At 41.6% G+C, this 18,130-nt stretch overlaps 1 protein-coding gene across 6 annotated transcripts in view; it reads left to right on the forward strand.

Annotated features, from left to right (window-relative positions):
• KIAA0753 (KIAA0753 ortholog) overlaps nt 1-17,658 on the forward strand; it is a 65,033-nt gene extending 47,375 nt beyond the window's left edge. For 4 of the 6 annotated variants that reach the window (XM_033184867.1, XM_033184873.1, XM_033184869.1 and 1 more), the window contains 4 exons: nt 819-900; nt 4,646-4,766; nt 5,273-5,497; nt 9,338-10,027. In XM_033184867.1, coding sequence (XP_033040758.1) covers nt 819-900; nt 4,646-4,766; nt 5,273-5,497; nt 9,338-9,491 — 582 coding nt within the window. In that variant the 3' untranslated portion in view covers nt 9,492-10,027. Of the gene's footprint in view, nt 1-818; nt 901-4,645; nt 4,767-5,272; nt 5,498-9,337; nt 10,028-15,791; nt 16,244-17,059 lie in introns of those variants that run through there. The other 2 variants (XM_033184872.1, XM_033184871.1) reach the window with 2 other exon arrangements.
• Nucleotides 17,659-18,130: the final 472 nt, after the last annotated feature.

Raw genomic sequence — 18,130 nt, forward strand, 5'->3', positions numbered from 1 at the left:
AAACTCTGAGACCAGGGCCCGGGCCCACAAATGGAATCATAGACTTTTGCATCTGTCAGCTTGTACATACTATTCAGTTGCCTCCTCTTCCCAGCTGTAGTGTGATCCTGTCAGATCACAGATAATTTTATCTTCTTCAGTTTCCGTGATACTGCTTCACCCACTCTAACCTCTGGATTATTCAGTGCAGGAAAATGAGGTACAATAAGGAAGTAAGTGACATGGCCAAGGTCACAAAAAAATCCTGGCAGAGCCAGAACGAGAATCCAGGTCTCCTGACTCTCAATTCAGCATTTTCTTTTTCATTGCACCATGATTAAATCTAATTTCTGCTTTGCTGCTAAATAGAAACATTAGAGGAAAAAACAATTTTTCTGGGGGGAGATTTGAAAGTTTCAAGAATTCAGTTTACACCAGTCTTGAAATCTCCCCTTGGCAATAGTTGTCTAGGCCTGGGGTGCTCAAAACAGTAGCCACTAGCCACAGGCACTTATTAAAATGCAAATTAATGAAAATTAAACACACTCTAAGGAGTCAGTAGTTAGTGGCTACTGTATTGGACAGGGCACTTACAGAACATCTCCTCACTGCAGCAGCTTCTAGTGGCCATTGCTGGGCTAGACTGCCTTTATGCTAATTGCTTCATTTTATTTTAGACTTTGTCTCGTGAGCTAATTACTTCCTAGCCTGACAGATGCCCATGTCTGGCAATACGTCAGTATCAGTTGTTTCTGCTGAACTTTTACATCTTTACCAGTTCTGGTTTGTAATGAAACTCATTTTTTCTCATAAATTAAACTTTTTTCTTTTTTTTAAAGAAATACCAGGAGTCCGTTCGTCAAAGATATAATAAAATCGCATATGCTGATCCTCGTCTCTGGATGCAGGAAGAAAACAATGGTGAGTGTTTCCCCCATGTTTCCCCTAGCATTTTATTCTGAAAAATTTCAAACATACAGAAAATTGAAAAACTTGTAAAATAAACACTCATATACTCACCTTCTAGATTCTACAATTAACATTTCACTCTCTTTGCTTTGTCACGTATGTTTATCCCTCCATCCATCAGTTCATCTTATCTTTGCATTTCAGAGTTGCAGATAGTAGCACACTTTACCCCTAAAGTGTGCTTATTATCAGCTAGAGTTCAATATTTACTTATGGCTCTTTTTTTCAAGATAAAATTTACAGATGATAAAATGCGCAGATCCTAACTGTGCTATTTGGTGGTTTTTGACAACTGGATAACACGTCTGTTATGTAAACCCCTATTAAGATACAGAACATATCACCTCAGAAAGTTCCCTCATGCCCCGCCACGTAGGCAACCACTATGCTTTCTGAGTTAGCTTTGATTGTCTAGAGTTTCATAGAAATGCAGTCATATTTGGTGGCTTAAAGCACAAATTGATTCTCCTATAGTTCTGGGGGGATTGAAATGAGGGTGTTGGCAAGTTCATTCTGGAGGCTCCAGGGAAGGATCTATTCCTTGTTTCTTTCAGCTCCTAAATTTTGGGCTATTAGGAATGAATCTGCTATGAATGTATTCATGTGTATAATCTGTGTGTATATCTTAAGTTTCTCTCTTGGATAAATACCTAATAGCAAACTTGCCAGACAGATCGTAAAATTAGTTTGTGTTTAACTTTATAAAAAATTGACAAATCTTTACCAAAGCAGCCTTGTTCCAGTTTCCTACATCCTTGCCAGCATTTGGTGTCATCAGTCTTTTTCGTGGTAACCATCCTGGTGAAGGTGAATAATGATATTTAGAACCTTTTCAAGTGATTTTTTTTTTTTCTGGAGATGCAGTTTCACTGTGTTCCCCAGGCTGGAGTGCAGTGGTACAATCTCGGCTCACCACAACCTCCATCTCCTGAGTTCAAGTGATTCTTATTGCATCAGCCTCCCAAGTAGCTGGGACTACAGGTGTGCGCCACCACGCCCAGCTAATTTTTTTTATCGTTAGTAGAGACAGGATTTTGCCTGTTGGCCAGGGTTTTACCATGCTGCCTTCAGGTGACCCACCCACCTCGGCCTCCCAAAGTGCTGGGATTCCAAGTGTAAGCCACCGTGCCCAGCCTCTCAAAGTGCTGGGATTACAGGCGTGAGGCCTCTCACCTGGCCCCTTTTCAGGTGATTATTAGGCATTTGTATATCTTCCCTTGTGAAGCATCCAGAATCTTTTGTCAGGTTTTTTTTGGGGTTGCTTGTCTTTTTGAGTCATAGAACTTCTTTATGTATGGTACAAGTTCTTTTCCAGATACATGTTTTTGTTTGTTTTGTTGTTTCTCTAAAATAATTTTAAGGAGATAATTTACATACTTAAATCTCACCTTTTTTAACTGTACAATTCTTTTGTTTTTAGTATATTTGCATAGTTGTGCAACTAATTCTAGAACATTTTCATCACTCCCCATTCTTCTTTCTCCCACCCTGGCAGCCACCAGTCTACTCAGATAGTGGTTTTACAAAACAATTTTTTTCCCATGGAAAAAAAAATGGGCTCAGCTGCTTATTTCTAAAATGTTTTATTATGAACAGACATTTTTAATTTTGATGAAGTCTAACTTATCAATTCTTTCTTGAGTGGTTTTTGCTTTGTATGGCATAAGAAACCTTTACCTACTCTTAAGTGGAGAATAGAGTCTCTTGTTTTCTTCTAGAGGCTTTATGGTTTTAGTTTTATGTGTAGGTCTATGATTGATCTTGCATAAAAGTTTGCCTATGATTTGAGGTAGAGGTTGGGGTTCATTTTATTTTTTCCTAATGGATATCCATGTGTTCTAGTTCCACTTACTGAAAAGACTTTTGCTTTTCTCCTCCACTTTTCAAAATGTATACATATGTATTTAGGCTGCAATGGCTCGGTTACTGTCACCACTTTGGCTGGGAAATGTTACTCAAATTCTGTTTGACTTGTGCTTATCGGTTACTGCCTTACTCAAGAAAAGGAGGAGAGTAAAGTGTGGTTAAACATTACCTCTAAGGAATGTAAGCGCCCTGAGTACTGCCCTCATGAAGACAAAAGGAAATGGGGGATGGAAGGTTTACCACAGCAGCCTGTGTCACATGTCATCATGTAAAATAGGACTTTGAGGTATTGTGTTAGAAAGAGTACTCTCCCTCTCAAATTCTGACCAAAAGACAAGCCATCTAAACAAAACACTAATGTGTTACCTTTTGTGTGCTCTCTATTTTCAAGTGCTCTGTGCTTTGCTCCTGTTGTTCTCTCTTCCCCTCAATCCTCCTCCAGCCTCCATTTTCATCCGCATATAATAGTCAAGCCATTCTTCAAGGCCAGGCTCAATGATCCTACTCGGCCTGTGCTTTCCCTGGCATGTCTGCACTGCAACTTAGCTCCCTTCCTGGCCCGTGAACGCCCATAGCACTTTCTGGCGTGTCCTACCATGTGTTCAAGGTATTTGTGAAGGGGTCTGGTCTCTCTCAACTAAGCCACAGATTCTTTGAAAGCAGAGAGTTTGTCATTGTGTGTTCCTCGCCGTGCCTAGAACGGGACTGGCCCGGCGAGGGCCCTTTTCATCATTGTTGAGTCAGCCCAGGGCATTTTAGCGTCTTTCTCTGTGGAAGCAGAGGAAAGGAAAGTGTTGGAGGGCAATTCGTTTCCCTGATGGTTTGGCCACTGGCCACAAAGTTAGGTTGCATCATGTAGAAGACAGTCTTACAGAGAACTGAGTGTTCTCTGTTTTCAAGGATGATTTAAATTATTAGTCACTATCTGTGACTCTGCCCAGAGTCTAGGTATGCATTTAAAAGGAGCGCTCTAGGACACTAAGAACTGAAATGAGGTTTTGGACACATTCTGGAATCATGGAATTGTTGTAAGTCCCGTTTCTGGTTCTTCTGTTTGTTTAACTTCATCACAAAACCCAATTTAAAGTGATCTTTGCGTTGTGCAGTATCTATGTCTCTTGTCGCCTCTGAGAACAATTGAAAATTGGATTGCACTCTCAGTAATAGTTTTACAAAAGCTGACTTATGTCATACTTCTGTCTGACAGCAAGAAATCATAAGCATGTAAATGTGACCCAAGTTGCTTGACATATAGATGCTCCCTACTTCAGAGAAGGACAAATTTTCTTCCTACACTTGAAATACATTTAAAATTATAAATAATCTGAAACTCAGAAGAGCTGTCAAGCCTGCAAGTTATAGTTAATAAATTAATGTTTTGACTATCATCATGCAGATTTTTTCAGCATTGCCCAGAGACAAATTAAATCAACTAATTAAGTGTTCAGGTGTGAGTGGGTTTTTTTTCTTCTTCTTCAGTAATCAAAGCATTTAAAGGTTAAAAAACCCAATTGCTTAAGACTCCTTGAGTGGGTGGCTGGGTCCCAATGGAAGCCATCTAGCCTGGGGCTTTTCATACACCTCCTTTAAGAAACCTTCCTCAGAGCAAGTTCATTATTTCTTAAAACTGATTCCGCATTGGTTTCTTTGTAACATAGACATTCACCTTTGCATTGAAAATGAGCGTTTTCCCATCGCACTACCAGCCAACCCTATCATGCTGAAGAGATGTCCATGTAACTTGCTCTCAGGTTCTTGGCCACTAGGACAGCTCTAAAGTGGACACCAACTGTTCTTTATATGCAGTGATTTTATGACCCTCCTTTTCTAGACCAAAAAATCTCAGCAATAAGTGAAAAGCCTCTGTCTCCTCATCTAATCAGAATCACGAAGACAGTGGATCGCAAGGATCCAGCCGTGAACATCATGTTAGAAAGGCCCTGTAATGGCAAGTAAGTGGCAAAGACACTTTCTGATTTCATTCTAGTTGGTCACCTTTGATGTTATTAGATTTTGAATTCCTGCAGTTCCCATAAGACAGAGAGAAATTCTTTCTTTGAGCAAGATCTTGCCACACTCCAGGATGGCTGAGTACATAGCATGTTTACAAGATGGGCATTGAATGTGTTACATCTTAAAGAGCTTTTCCGTCTTCAGTAACATTTAGCTGTTTTTTTAATGTGGAAAGCATCACATCAGTACATGTAGGTTGTAGCGATATTCACTGCACGATTTGCTTTAAGAATGCTGTTGTCAAAGGAACGGGTATTCCCACTGTGTTGAGGGTTGGTTCATTGAAAAGGGGGAGCAATATATGGTGTTAGGATGTTGAATTTTGTTCATTGTGAGAAAGAGAAATCAAGATGAGCCTTTGGCTATCAAACCATGGGGTAAATTAACAGTTTAGCCTTGCTTACAGATGATCTTGAATGCTTTCATCACTTTTATTTGTTCTCAGTTCCCTGGATGAAAGTGTGGGAACAGAGGAGGGATCAGAGAAAAGAGAGGCCCCCCTGCTCTCCCTTGCAGAAGATTCTCAACAGAAAGAAGGCCGAGCTCCCCTCTTTGTCCCACCCGCTATGCGGCACAGCATCGGCGACTACTGCAGTCATTTTGAGCAGTACCTTCGGATCATATCTCATGAGGCTGTAGGCTCCTTCAACCCGTGGCTGATAGCTGAAAGGTCAGTAAAATGTTACGGTCTTCTGTTTAGGAACCAAGTGCGAAATTTTTGACTTAGAAAAAGCTGGAGAAAGGATTAGCCAAGGTCTTATTCCCTGCTTTGGGGCCCTGGAGTTTCAGTGGTTGTTCTTGGGCTAGGAGACAGGCTTTCTATTTTCAGACACAGGGAACCATAAAACAGCATGGGTGGTGCCATCCACAGGGGTGCTCTGCGGCCTTCTTTTCCTAGGCAGAGGGTCCCAGTCAGCGCGGGCTGTCATCACAGAATACCATCGGGTTCTAGTCAGCTCAGGCTGTCATCACAGAATACCATCGGGTTCTAGTCAGCAGGGGCTGTCATCACAGAATACCATCGACTGCGTGACTTAAACAAGAATGTATTTCTCACAGTCCTGGAGGCTGGGGTGTCTAAGATCAATGTGCTGGCAGATCGAGTGTTGGGGGCCCTCTTCCTGGCTTGTAGATGGCCATCTTCTTGCCGTGTCCTCACGTGACAGAGAAAGGGAACTCTGGTCTCTTCTTCTCAGAAGGGCGCTGATCCCATTGAGGGACCTCCATCCTCATGACCTCATCTAAACCCAATTATCTCCCAAAGGCCCCACCACAGATACTACCACACTGGGGGTTAGGGCTTCAACATACGAACGTGGAGGAAACACGGACATTCAGCCCCCAATAGAAGTACAATACTCAGGAGTCAGTCAGTACTGATTTCCTGTTGCTGTTAATGCTAATGTTGTCCCATCAGAGAACACAAAATATTCCTGGGCAGGAAACAGCCATGACTGTGGAATCTTCTTGGTGGGGACAAATTTGCTTTTATCAGTAGCAGGCCTCTGATTTTGCAGTATTTTCTTTAACCCTTCTCCTTCTTTCATTATGTGGGTAAGGTAGTTTTGTGGAGTCACAAAACAAGATCCTGTAGCTACTAAATGTTGAAGAATGGGTAGCCCTTTTTTTATGTACAAATACTTAATTAAAAGATATGTGTAAATCTATTCTTTTAAAATAGGGCCCACATTTAAATTCCTCGCAAGTTATCACCTTATTACAAACATGCAAGATATTTTTCATCACTGAGCTAAGTAGTATACTATGATTACATTTATGTAGTAAAATAGTAGTATACTATGATTACATTTCTTTTTATTTGCTAGTTATTTTATATGTTTGTTAACTTTACCTACACAGGAGCCACCCTCTCAATAATATAATTTTTGTCTGGATCAAAGCTATCAGTTAATCTCTGTGACTCGGCCCCACCCTTACGTTTTCTCCTGAGACCCCTTTTCCTCCTACCCGAGTCCGGGCGGCTGCTGTCCAGATCTACTAGATGGCTTTCATCACCCTTCATGTTCGGTTACATCTCCCTGTAATAGATGCCCTGTTTTCTGATGCCCTTGTCTTCTGCTCTCTTGGTTTACTCTCTTATTTTGATGGAGCATATCCTGCTTTGTGTATTGGAGGAAATTTCTTGAAACTTGCAAGTATGAAAGTGTCTGCCTTCACACTTGATTGACGACTTGGCTGAATTTAAAATTACTGGTTTATTTTTTCCAAAGAATATACCTTCCTTCTTTTGTGGGGGTGGAGAAGGGATTTTCACTTAGCTGCCAGAATAGGGGTGGAGTGTGTCAGTCCAACTGCTTGTTTTGCAAATTTTCAGCCAGTCTCCTCATTTTCTACCCCATACTGCACTCTGCCTTCATGATTCTCAGCACTCTTACTTCCTGGGCCTTCATGATATTTTATAGGACAAACCGGCTTGTTTTTGCCTGTCATCCCTCCCACCCCCCACTGACAGACTCTTAGGTTTCAGCTCCCTCTATGCTGCTAAATCAGTTATGATTCTTCTCTGTGCTTTTATCTTCTGAAAATCTTGGACATTCTCATCCACTTGTGTCTCTTTTTGTAGATGTATGTATTTGTGTATCTGTTTTCTTGTATGTAAGTGGGATTTTGGGTGGGATCAGGGATAATCACTTGTGTTTAAGCCCTCAGGTTGACCCTGAAGTCCTGAGACTTCTCTTTGGTATATATGATAGTACCCTTCCAAGTATATAAGATGCTTTGTTCTGGTAGAGACGCACATTTGTCTTCACATGTATTCTTAAGGATGATCTGGGAGAAGAGAAGGAAACTCGACTTGCTTCCTTTTGTTAGCACATGCTCCTGTGGCATATGTACTCATTTTCTTGTAACCTGTCCAACTTGCTTAGGCCAACCGGGATATTGGGAAATCCAAAAGCAAGCCAAGGAAGATAGACTGTTCCTTGTGTGTTCTTACCACCTGATCAAATGATACATTTTGTTCACCGTTGTTAGGTAAATGTAGGGAAAATCTCTCAGCCTATAAGGAATAACAGGTTAAAATGTAGACGACAGAGCTATTAAAATATGCCTGGATTTTTACAGTATTTTCCTCTGCTGTTCTTTGACCCCAAGTGACAGTGCATGTGAACAGTCTAGCTCTGTTTGGTTTTTATCTCTTCATTTTATTTTATTTTATTTTATTTTTTTATTTTATTTATTTTATTTTATTTTATTTTTTTAGATGGGGTCTCACTTTGTCACCCAGGCTGGAGTGCAGTGGTACAATCTTGGCTCACTGCAACTTCCACCTCCTAGGTTCAAGCAATTCTCCTGCCTCAACCTCCCGAGTAGCTAGGATTACAGGTGCTGGCTGCTACATCTGGCTAATTTTTGTGTTTTTAGTAAAGACAGCGTTTCACCACGTTGCCCATGCTGGTCTCGAACTCCTGACCTCAGGTGATCCACCCGCCTCAGCCTCTCAAAGTGCTGGGATTACAGGCATGAGCCTCTATCTCTTCTTTTTTAGTTTATGATTTGAATATTCCAAAGAAGAGAGTTATGTTGATCAGATCTTTAAAAAGCATCCAAAGACAGTTGACTTCATCTAAAGCCTCTTGGGTAAAGAGAAAGCTGAGTTTTTTCCTTTCTTTTAATGTCTTTATTCCTTATTATACCTGAAGAAAAGCACTTCCAGTGATTAGCATGAGCAGGTGATGTAAACTGAATGCAAATGAAAGAGTGATGTGAAAGGAAAGGCTTAAGGTGACAGTGCTTTTATTAAAAGCAAATTCTTTTTTTTTTTTTTTTTTTTTTTGAGACGGAGTCTCACTCTGTCACCCAGGCTGGAGTGCAGTGGCGCGATCTCGGCTCACTGCAAGCTCTGCCTCCCGGGTTTACGCCATTCTCCTGCCTCAGCCTCCCGAGTAGCTGGGACTACAGGCGCCCGCCATCTCGCCCGGCTAATTTTTTGTATTTTTTAGTAGAGACGGGGTTTCACCGTGTTAGCCAGGATGGTCTCGATCTCCTGACCTTGTGATCCACCCGTCTCGGCCTCCCAAAGTGCTGGGATTACAGGCTTGAGCCACCGCGCCCGGCCTAAAAGCAAATTCTTAAGAATTCCTGGCTTGAAAAACAAGTGAATTCTGGTTGAAAAGGACAAATGAATGTATATATTTCTCTTTACTTCCTATATCTCTATCCCACTATATGTCACTACAAGAATGAATAAAAGACATGAAACCATCAATGACAGCAAACAAGAAATACCAATAAGAATTTGGAAGCCATAAAGCAGTTAGACAAATGGTGACTGACTTAGCAGGCTAGAGAAAGCTACGTGCCTAATGAGGAGGAAGGCAAGAACCAAGTTTATCTGTAAAGAACATTGGTTGAGACTCAGGAATTAGAAGCATCAGATGCTTGTGAATGCATGGATGTAGGTGTATTGGGTCATTCTTGCATTGCTATAAATACGCAAGACTGGGTAATTTATAATGAAAAGAGGTTTCATTAGCTCACAGTTCTGCAGGCTTTACAGGAAGCATGGTGCTGGCATATGCTTGGCTTCTCGGAACACCTCAGGAAACGTACAGTCATGGCAGAAGACGAAGTGGGGAACAGTCACATCACATAGCAAAAGAAGGAGCAAGCAAGGGGTGGGGGAGAATGCCATACACTTTTAAATGACCAGGTCTCATGAGAACCCACTATCATGAAGACAGCACCAAACCATGAGGGATCTTCTCCCGTGATCCAAACACTTCCCACCTTGCCCCACCTCCAGCACTGGGGATTACAGTTCATCATAAGATTTGAGCAGGAACAAATTATACAAACTGTATCAACAGGTGAGCCAGGAAATAGGAGGCTTGGTTGACATTCTTGTTCTTGAAAATGAGCAGACAGCTGAGATGACCAGGCATTTGATAAAAGATACATAGGTTATTATAACAGATAAGCACTCTGAGGAAGCAAAGCAGACAATACAGTGAGAAGAATAAAACATTAAAAACAGGCTAGAATTAATATTCTCAGAGAGCTAAGTGAAACTGTTATATCATGAAACAAGAACAGGATACTATAAAAAAGGAACTTTCAGGGAATGAAAAGAAAGTTCTTAGAAATTAAAAACATGATGGCTCAAGTAAAACTCACTAGAAGGATCCAAAGAAAAAAGTCAAATGTTTCAAGCGGTAGAATAAAAAGACAAGAAACTAGGTAATAGAGAAGAAATATTTTTAAAATTAGAAGCCTGTTCTAGGAGATTCAACATCTGAATCACTGGAGTTCCAGAATGTGGGAAAAGGGAAAAAGGAGCAATGGGAAACTATCAGAGAAATGCTATAAGAAAATTTCCCAGAAGGCTGTCTTTAGATTGAAAGGGTTCATCAGTTGTCCTCTTGTGAGTGAGTGAAGGAATAAATGAATAGAACAGGACAGAACACACCATGGCACATCATTATGAAAAGGAAATTTGAGCATCTCAATATAAGGAAAAGAAAGATGACAAAAGATTCCAGAGGGTAAAAACTGTACACATTCAAATAATCAGAAATGAGAATGGCATATTGTTTTTAGTAGCAACACCAGAAGCTAGAAGGTATTAGAGCCTACTTCCAAGATTTAACCTAGAATTATGTGCTCAGATAAATTATCAATTAAAGATAAGGGCAGATAGAACAGAAACATTTTTAGGGCTGGGTATGGTGGCTCACATCTAATCCCTCCCGCCTCAAGCTAGGCGGGAGGATTGCTTGAGCCCAGGAGTTTGATACCAGCCCAAGCAACATAGTGAAACTTCATCTCTACAAAAATAAAAAATTAGCTGGGCATGATGCTACGTGCCTGTAGTCCCAGTTACTCAGGAGGCTGAGGTGGGAGGATTGCTTGAGCCCAGGAGGTCAAGGCTGCAGTGAGCTGAGATGGCACCACTGCACTCCAGCCTGAGTGACAGACAGAGACCGCATCTCTAAAAAAAACAAAAACATGTTTTCAGGTGGGCAAACTGTTTAAAAATTTAGTTCCCATGCTACTGGAAGATCTAAATTACTAATGCAAGATGTACATTAAGAAAGAGGAAGACTTGGGTTTTAGTAAACTTAGACTTTACAGTGGAACTTCCAGAAGAATGGCAAAAGCCTTTCCAGGATAAGATTTTTCAGTGAGCATAGACAAGAACTAATCCAGATGAGAGTAGTGGGACAGAGTATTCCAGCAGGGATGGTTCCACAAGGGGAAAAGCAGAACAGGGAAGATTTAAAAACGAAGAAGAAGAAAAACAGGTACTTTACCTAATGTGTTGGAATGTAGCAGAAGTACCCTTGTATTTCTCTCGCAGTTTAGGTATAAATTAGTGATAGGAATATAGAAAGTGAAGCAACTATAAAAACGAGGTAATCACTTCTGCTCCTAGTGATGACGCACTTGGTAATCTGGACCACCTCTCCCACTGAGGATAACCGTTAATAGAAAAGCTGTATTAAAAATAAAACCTATATTCTTGAAGGCATCAAGAAGTTAACTAGGTAATGAAGAATAACTGGGCCAGGGTCCTGCAGAAGACAGAGCCCTGGGGAGGTTAGCCCTTTGTTGAGCACTGGATAGCCGGTTTGGAGGGAGATGAGCGGCACTTCTGACAGCCTTTTCAGAACAGAGGACAGAGGCTGGAATCAGAGGACAGAGGTTGGATTTCACAGGTTGCCAAAGTGGGGGAATTGTCCTAGTGAACTTTCCTCACTTTTAATTGGGCTCCCAAAAGATTGCACTCTGGAAGTACAGGTGACCTGGATATAAATAGGCCTTCTCAGGGACTCCACTCGCTCCAAATTATCTCAGACTGGATTGAGGTGATTCTAGATTGTTACTGCCCCACAGGCACCACACATTAGAAAACATGAATTTTCTCTGGAGGAAAATAACATCATCTTAGGAATCAAGTTATTTCTACGATTGTCAAATACAGTAGTCTGGTATATGGTGAAAAATAACCAGGCAACAGAAAGACAAGACAATAACAAGAACAGACCTACAGCAGATATAAATATTAGAGCTATCAGACACAGACATTAAGATAACTGTGCCTAGTGCATTCACAGACATTAAAATAACCGTGCCTAGTGCATTCACAGAAATAAAAGACACGAATTAGAACTTCATCATAGAACTGGGAACTAAAGAAAATCCAAATGGACATTCTAGAATGAAAGATAAAGTTTCTGAAATGAGGAATTCATTGGTTGGGCTCAATAGCAAATTAGACACAACAGAAGAAAAAATTAGAGACTTGGAGCATAGGACAGAAGAAAATATCCAGAGTGATTCCCGGAGACACACAAAAAAAGATGAAAAGTGAAGAAGACAAGGAAAGGGACATAGAGGAGGTAAGAAGGTCTAACGTGTTGTTGGGATCTCAGGACAGGAGAGAGAGAAAATGAGTCAGAAACAACATCCTAAGAGATAATGGCCGTCACTTCCCCAGAGTAGCAAAAGACATCAAGCCATAGATTTAGGAAGCTCCAAAAACCCCAAGCAAGAAAAATAAAAAGAAATCCGTATGTAATAATTACTGAAAGATCTCAGACAGAGAAAATCTTAAAATCAGCTGGAGGAAGAAAAATCAAAATAAGCAAAAACAGTGGAAAGCGGAAGACCTGGCATATCTTTTAAAATTCCAAACGAAAAGAACTACCAGTCCGGAGTTCTAAGCCCAGTGAAAGATACATCAAGAGGCAAGGTGAGAAAAGAGTTTCCTAACAAAGCTGAATTACCAGTAGACCTTCACTGTAGGAAATATTAAAAGAGTATTTTGGGGGCAGAAAGAAAACAGTCACAGATGGAAGGTCAGAAATATGGGAAGGCATGAATTTTTAAAATAGGTAAATAGGTGGGTTAAAGTGAATATTGGCTGTATGAAACAATACTGATGTTTTATGGATGCGTGTGTATATGTACTCACACATTTAAAATATACAGTAACAATAGCATGTAAGAATGTAAGGAAGGGGATAAATTTCATATTCTGAGGTTCTTGCATTATATGGGAAAAAGGGTAAGAATGTCAATTAATGTTAGACGTCAAGTCATAGATACTTGTAATCCAGGGCGGCCGCTTAAAGAATCATAAAAGTGTGTGTAATGTCCAAGTCAGTAGAGAAGAACAAATGTAGTTTAAAAATTACAAAATCTAAAAGAAACCAAGAAAGAGGAGAGAAGAAAGAGCCAAATGTAGAAAATACCTATTATTTTAGAAGCATAAACTCAAATATATCAGAATAACACTAAAGGCAAAATGACCTTACATGCCAATTAAAAGACAAAGGATTGTCGGATTAGCAAAAAAACAAAAACAACTGGGTGGGAATGGGGTAGAAGGGATAGGAGATGAGGAGTGAAACTTATCTGCATTTGCCATTTTTGTGTAACTCTGGCTTTTGAAACCGTGTTAATGTTTCTTATACATCCCCTTTAATCAACAGGGACGGGAAGGGACCCTTAAGCCGAATACAAACAGAAACATGAACCTAACTGTATTTCAAATAAGTAATATAATCACACTAATGGAATGAAGCCTAAATAACTTGTGAACACAGTATATTGACTCGATACCTCTGGCTAAAGACAAAAAGAACTGTAAACACATAACTGGATTCTAGTTTGTCGGTTTCTTTTACACAGTGGCATGGGCTAACAGGTCTAAAACTACTTTATATTTTAGGATTGGTCCAATAAGTAAGTACATTGTGAATAATGGGAGCAGGGTTTCTAGGGGAAGGTTGGGATGAATATATGGTTTTTTATAGATGTAGAAATAGATACAGCATGTTTCTTAGTTTGTCTGCTGAGAAGGCCCAGAAGCAGAGGTGCCAGTAGCAATGAGCACAGCTGGTACCCACATCTTGGTTTCTAGATACCATTCTCCATGAAGAGGTACCCTGGCTTCTTGGAAGAATGGCTGCTTACAAGGCTGGGGCTGGAAAAATGTAAGATAAGCCTCAGACATACTGTGCTAGAAAGGAAGTGCTCAAAGGATGGGGACATGTCAGGAGTTCACAGGAGTTCACAAGAGCGCCTAGTGGTCAAATCCAGGACATTTTCAAGCATCAAAATAAGTAATAATAGTAATGGATTACAAACTCTACAATAAAATAAGACCAAACTATAAGGCCAAACTGATAGGAATGAATACATAAGTAAAGGAGAAGGGAAAGCTTTCATTACAGTAGAATGCCAGCTATTAAATGGAGAAGGAATGATGGAAGTAGAAAATCTGTGTTTGGCAACCCTGTAATAATTGATTTAGGCGAGTTTGATGAGAAATAGGAGTTTACGTAGTCTCAAAGTGTCTCCCTCCACTATACCATTAATGACAAAGGGAAAAACAGTAACTTTACAAGGGAGAAACCTGGCAGACATCACCATAACTCAGTAATGCAAAATTCACTGTCATCATTAATGCATATCAAATAGATACCATGGTGCACTGAAGGGACACACTGTCCTTCCGGGGCATCTCTTTCAAAAACATATGGCCGAATCTGATCTTAAGGAAAAAACCCAAATTGAGGGACATTCCCCCACCCCCCCTAAAAAAAGGCCTTTACTCTTTAAAAAATGTTAAGGTCATGAGAGGCAAAGAAAGACTGAAGAACTATTTCAGATTACCGTAGACTAAAGAGCTGTGACAACAAAATGTGACATGGAATCCCGGACTGGAATCTTGGACTAGAGAAAATTTTCTTTCGAAGGACATTATTTGAATGGTTGGCAAAATTTGAATAAGGCCTGTAGATAGATAGGCCTGTAGAATAGATAATAGTTTTGTATCAATGTTAATTTTATAATTGTTATAATTGTACCATAGTTATTTAAGAGAATGTCCTTGTTTGTAGGACTACCTGGGAGATACGAAGCCTGCACCGTTCAGAAAATAAAGGGGTGTGTGTGTGTGTGTGCAGAGGAGCACCCGTGCAGAGTCCTTTAGTGTCCTCCTGTCTCCTACAAGAAGGCACACCCCTTTCCTCCGTCGGGCAGTCAGGCAGCTGTTAGAGGTGGGGCTAGGTTGCAGCTGGTTCGTTTCTGGTCGCCTCTAGTTTCAAACACATTGAGGATGAAGTCCATCCTGTGTATGTTTTAGGCCCGTCCCTCTAGCAGGATTTTGGGATCTAAGCACCATCGCATCCTTCTGTCTAGGAGAGCAGGACCTCTCACCTTGTTTTTCTTCTTCAAAAGTATCTTGGCCGGGCACGGTGGCTCATGCCTGTAATTCCAGCACTTTGGGAGGCTGAGGTGGGCAGATCACGAGGTCAGGAGATCGAGACCATCCTGGCTAACGTGGTGAAACCCCATCTCTACTAAAAAAATACAAAAAATTAGCTGGGCATGGTGGCAGGCGCCTGTAGTCCCAGCTACCTGGGAGCCTGAGGCAGGAGAATGGCATGAACCTGGGAGGTGGAGGTTGCAGTGAGCCGAGATCGCGCCACTGCACTCCAGCCTGGGCGACAGAGTGAGACTCCGTCTCAAAAAAAAAAAATCTTGGCTGTTTTTGGCCTTCTAAATTTCCATTTAGATTTCAGAATTGACTTGTTAATTTCCACTGCTGAGTAAAAGAATGACTCCCATACATGGCTGTGTATACCTTTACTGTATTTTATTTTATTTATTTTGAGACGGAATCTTGCTCTGTTGTCCAGGCTGGAGTGCAGTGGCGTGATCTCTGCTCACTGCAACCTCCACCTGCCAGGTTCAAGTGATTCTTCTGCCTCAGCCTCCTGAGTAACTGGGTTTACAGGTGTGCACGCCACCACGCCTGGCTAATTTTATGTATTTTTAGTAGAGACAGGGTTTCACCATGTCGGCCAGGCTGGTCTCAAATTCCTGACCTCAGGTGATCCACCCAACTCGGCCTCCCAAAGTGCTGGGATGACAGGCGTGAGCCACTGCACCTGGCCTTGTGCATACCTTTGGTTGTGTTGTTTGTCTTCCAGCTTTTCAGAAGAGCTGGTAGATGAAGCTCTGGGTGCAGTGGCTGCTGAACTTCAGGATATGTGTGAAGATTATGCAGAAGCTGTGTTCACCTCAGAATTCTTAGAGGCTGCTACATAAAGGCTCTCCGAGGCGAGGCCCTTTGTCTCACACTGGAGAAGGGATGGCACTACCCTTTGTTTTGGCCCACAGGAGATTTTCATCCTCAGCTGTCCATCCAGGCCCAGAAGGTGCTGCCCACTGAAAGGAAGGCAGTTCCAGGGAGGTCATCCTCACTTTGCATTTTCTTTTGTTGTGGCAATGGTTCTAGAAATGGATGATGCAATGTTTTACACTTACCGGTGCCCAGGAAACACGACTTGATTATGGCAATATTTTCAGAATGTGCACTTTTCCCATTGAAATACGATGTTCGTTCCTCTGGCTCAGTTTGGTGATGAAAATGTTTTGAAAGATAATCGGGCCGGGCGCGGTGGCTCAAGCCTGTAATCCCAGCACTTTGGGAGGCCGAGACGGGCGGATCACGAGGTCAGGAGATCGACACCATCCTGGCTAATACGGTGAAACCCTGTCTCTACTTAAAAATACAAAAAACTAGCCGGGCGACGAGGCGGGCGCCTGTAGTCCCAGCTACTCAGGAGGCTGAGCCAGGAGAATGGCGTAAACCCGGGAGGCGGAGCTTGCAGTGAGCTGAGATCCGGCCACTGCACTCCAGCCTGGGTGGCAGAGCAAGACTCCGTCTCAAAAAAAAAAAAAAAAAAAAAAAAAAAGATAATCGATACGTATATTTCACACACAGATTCAGGTTGCTGTTGAACCCTTGGTGGCATTGATGCCAACACAAGTGCAGCTACTAGCTGGTCCCATCGCCGGGCCCCTGTTTTGCATCTTTCGCGATTTCCTGTCAGGACCTCTGGCCCTACTAGGCTACAGACTCAGGGAGAGCACAGTTTGGCTATGCTGCCAAACCTCTGCTCTGCTGCAGCTTATTACAAGCAGGAGCCCCCCACCCCACCCCCGGTTGTCAGTGCACAATAATAAACACACATTTCTTCAATGTTCCATTCCTAGGTGATTTTCACATTTTTAGTTCCTCAGCATATTTTATTGCTGTGTGTTGACACAATCTGGTATAAAAAACTTTCTCTGGATTCAGAGGAAGTTTGAGGAATCAGGAGAGGCCCAGGCCTTCTCTGTGCCTGGCTGAAGGTACAGAGCTCGCTGTGTCTCCGATACGAGGTCAGAAGTGTCTCTATTTCATACCACAAAGGAACTCCGAGTGGGAGTAGAGAACAGACAGATGGCGCGAAGACCTCTGCGTCTCCCCAGAGAAAGGAAGAAACTTAACCATCATAGCCTGGTCCTCCGACATCTTACAGATCATGTTTTCCGAGAGAAAAGCCTGTGTTTTCAGAAACTCTGAATTCAGAAAAAGAAACAGAATGTGCATAAGAATCAGGCCACTGCCTGGGAAGACTTCCTCTCAATTCATAGCCTGAGGCTCAGTGAAGGAAACGTGCAGAAAGAATGCCTGAGATGCCCCCAGGGGGTAAGGGAACTCTTTATAACCCGTCCAGTGCTGTCACCTGGGATTTTTCTCTGAAGTACAAGAATTGCAGGTGATTTAAGCTGCTTGATCACACTTATTTGTGCAAAATTGATTTTCATTTAATGTTAATGTTTTCCTGCTTAATTTTATATAACTTCAGAATGTAAAGAGCTTCAAGGTAAATTACAAGGTCTTTCAACTGGGGAGTTAAATGTGTACACTTGAATTAATAGGAGCACCTGTCGTTGCTAGTATAAAGTAATTTGTGTGGCAGTTTGTACTGTGCTGATTTTTAAAAATAAACCCAGTATTTTAAAGTATGTGCCTGTCTATTTGAAATAATTTACATCTCCCTTTTTCCCCACAGGCAAAGTGAAATGTGATTTACAGAAACCATTGAGAATACTTTTATATGTGATATGAATATAGTGGATTATTTGCCACCCCTTCCCACCGAGAAAAAAAACAAATGACAATAAAAGCTAACATTTATTGGGCACCTGCTGGAGCATTGCTCTCCAGGCCCACCATGTAGTAACTTACTTAATCCTCACCTCATCTCTGTGAGGTGGACAGCATCATTGTTCCCATTGTATAGATGAATAAAGCGAGGCACAGGAGGAGATAATTTGACCAAACAAACTTTGAGTTCACCTGAGCACATCTTCCTGCCTTTCCCTATCCCCACCCAGCGTGTGCTGGACACAGTCCTGTGGAACAGTCCCTTTCCTCACACTTCCTGCTGCAGCCCATGTCCTGAAAGACCGAGCCCAGGCTTTGCCTTGTTTCAGG

This window comes from Trachypithecus francoisi, unplaced genomic scaffold, assembly GCF_009764315.1.
Source record: "Trachypithecus francoisi isolate TF-2019V2 unplaced genomic scaffold, Tfra_2.0 Lachesis_group20, whole genome shotgun sequence".
Taxonomy (NCBI): Eukaryota; Metazoa; Chordata; class Mammalia; order Primates; family Cercopithecidae; genus Trachypithecus; species Trachypithecus francoisi.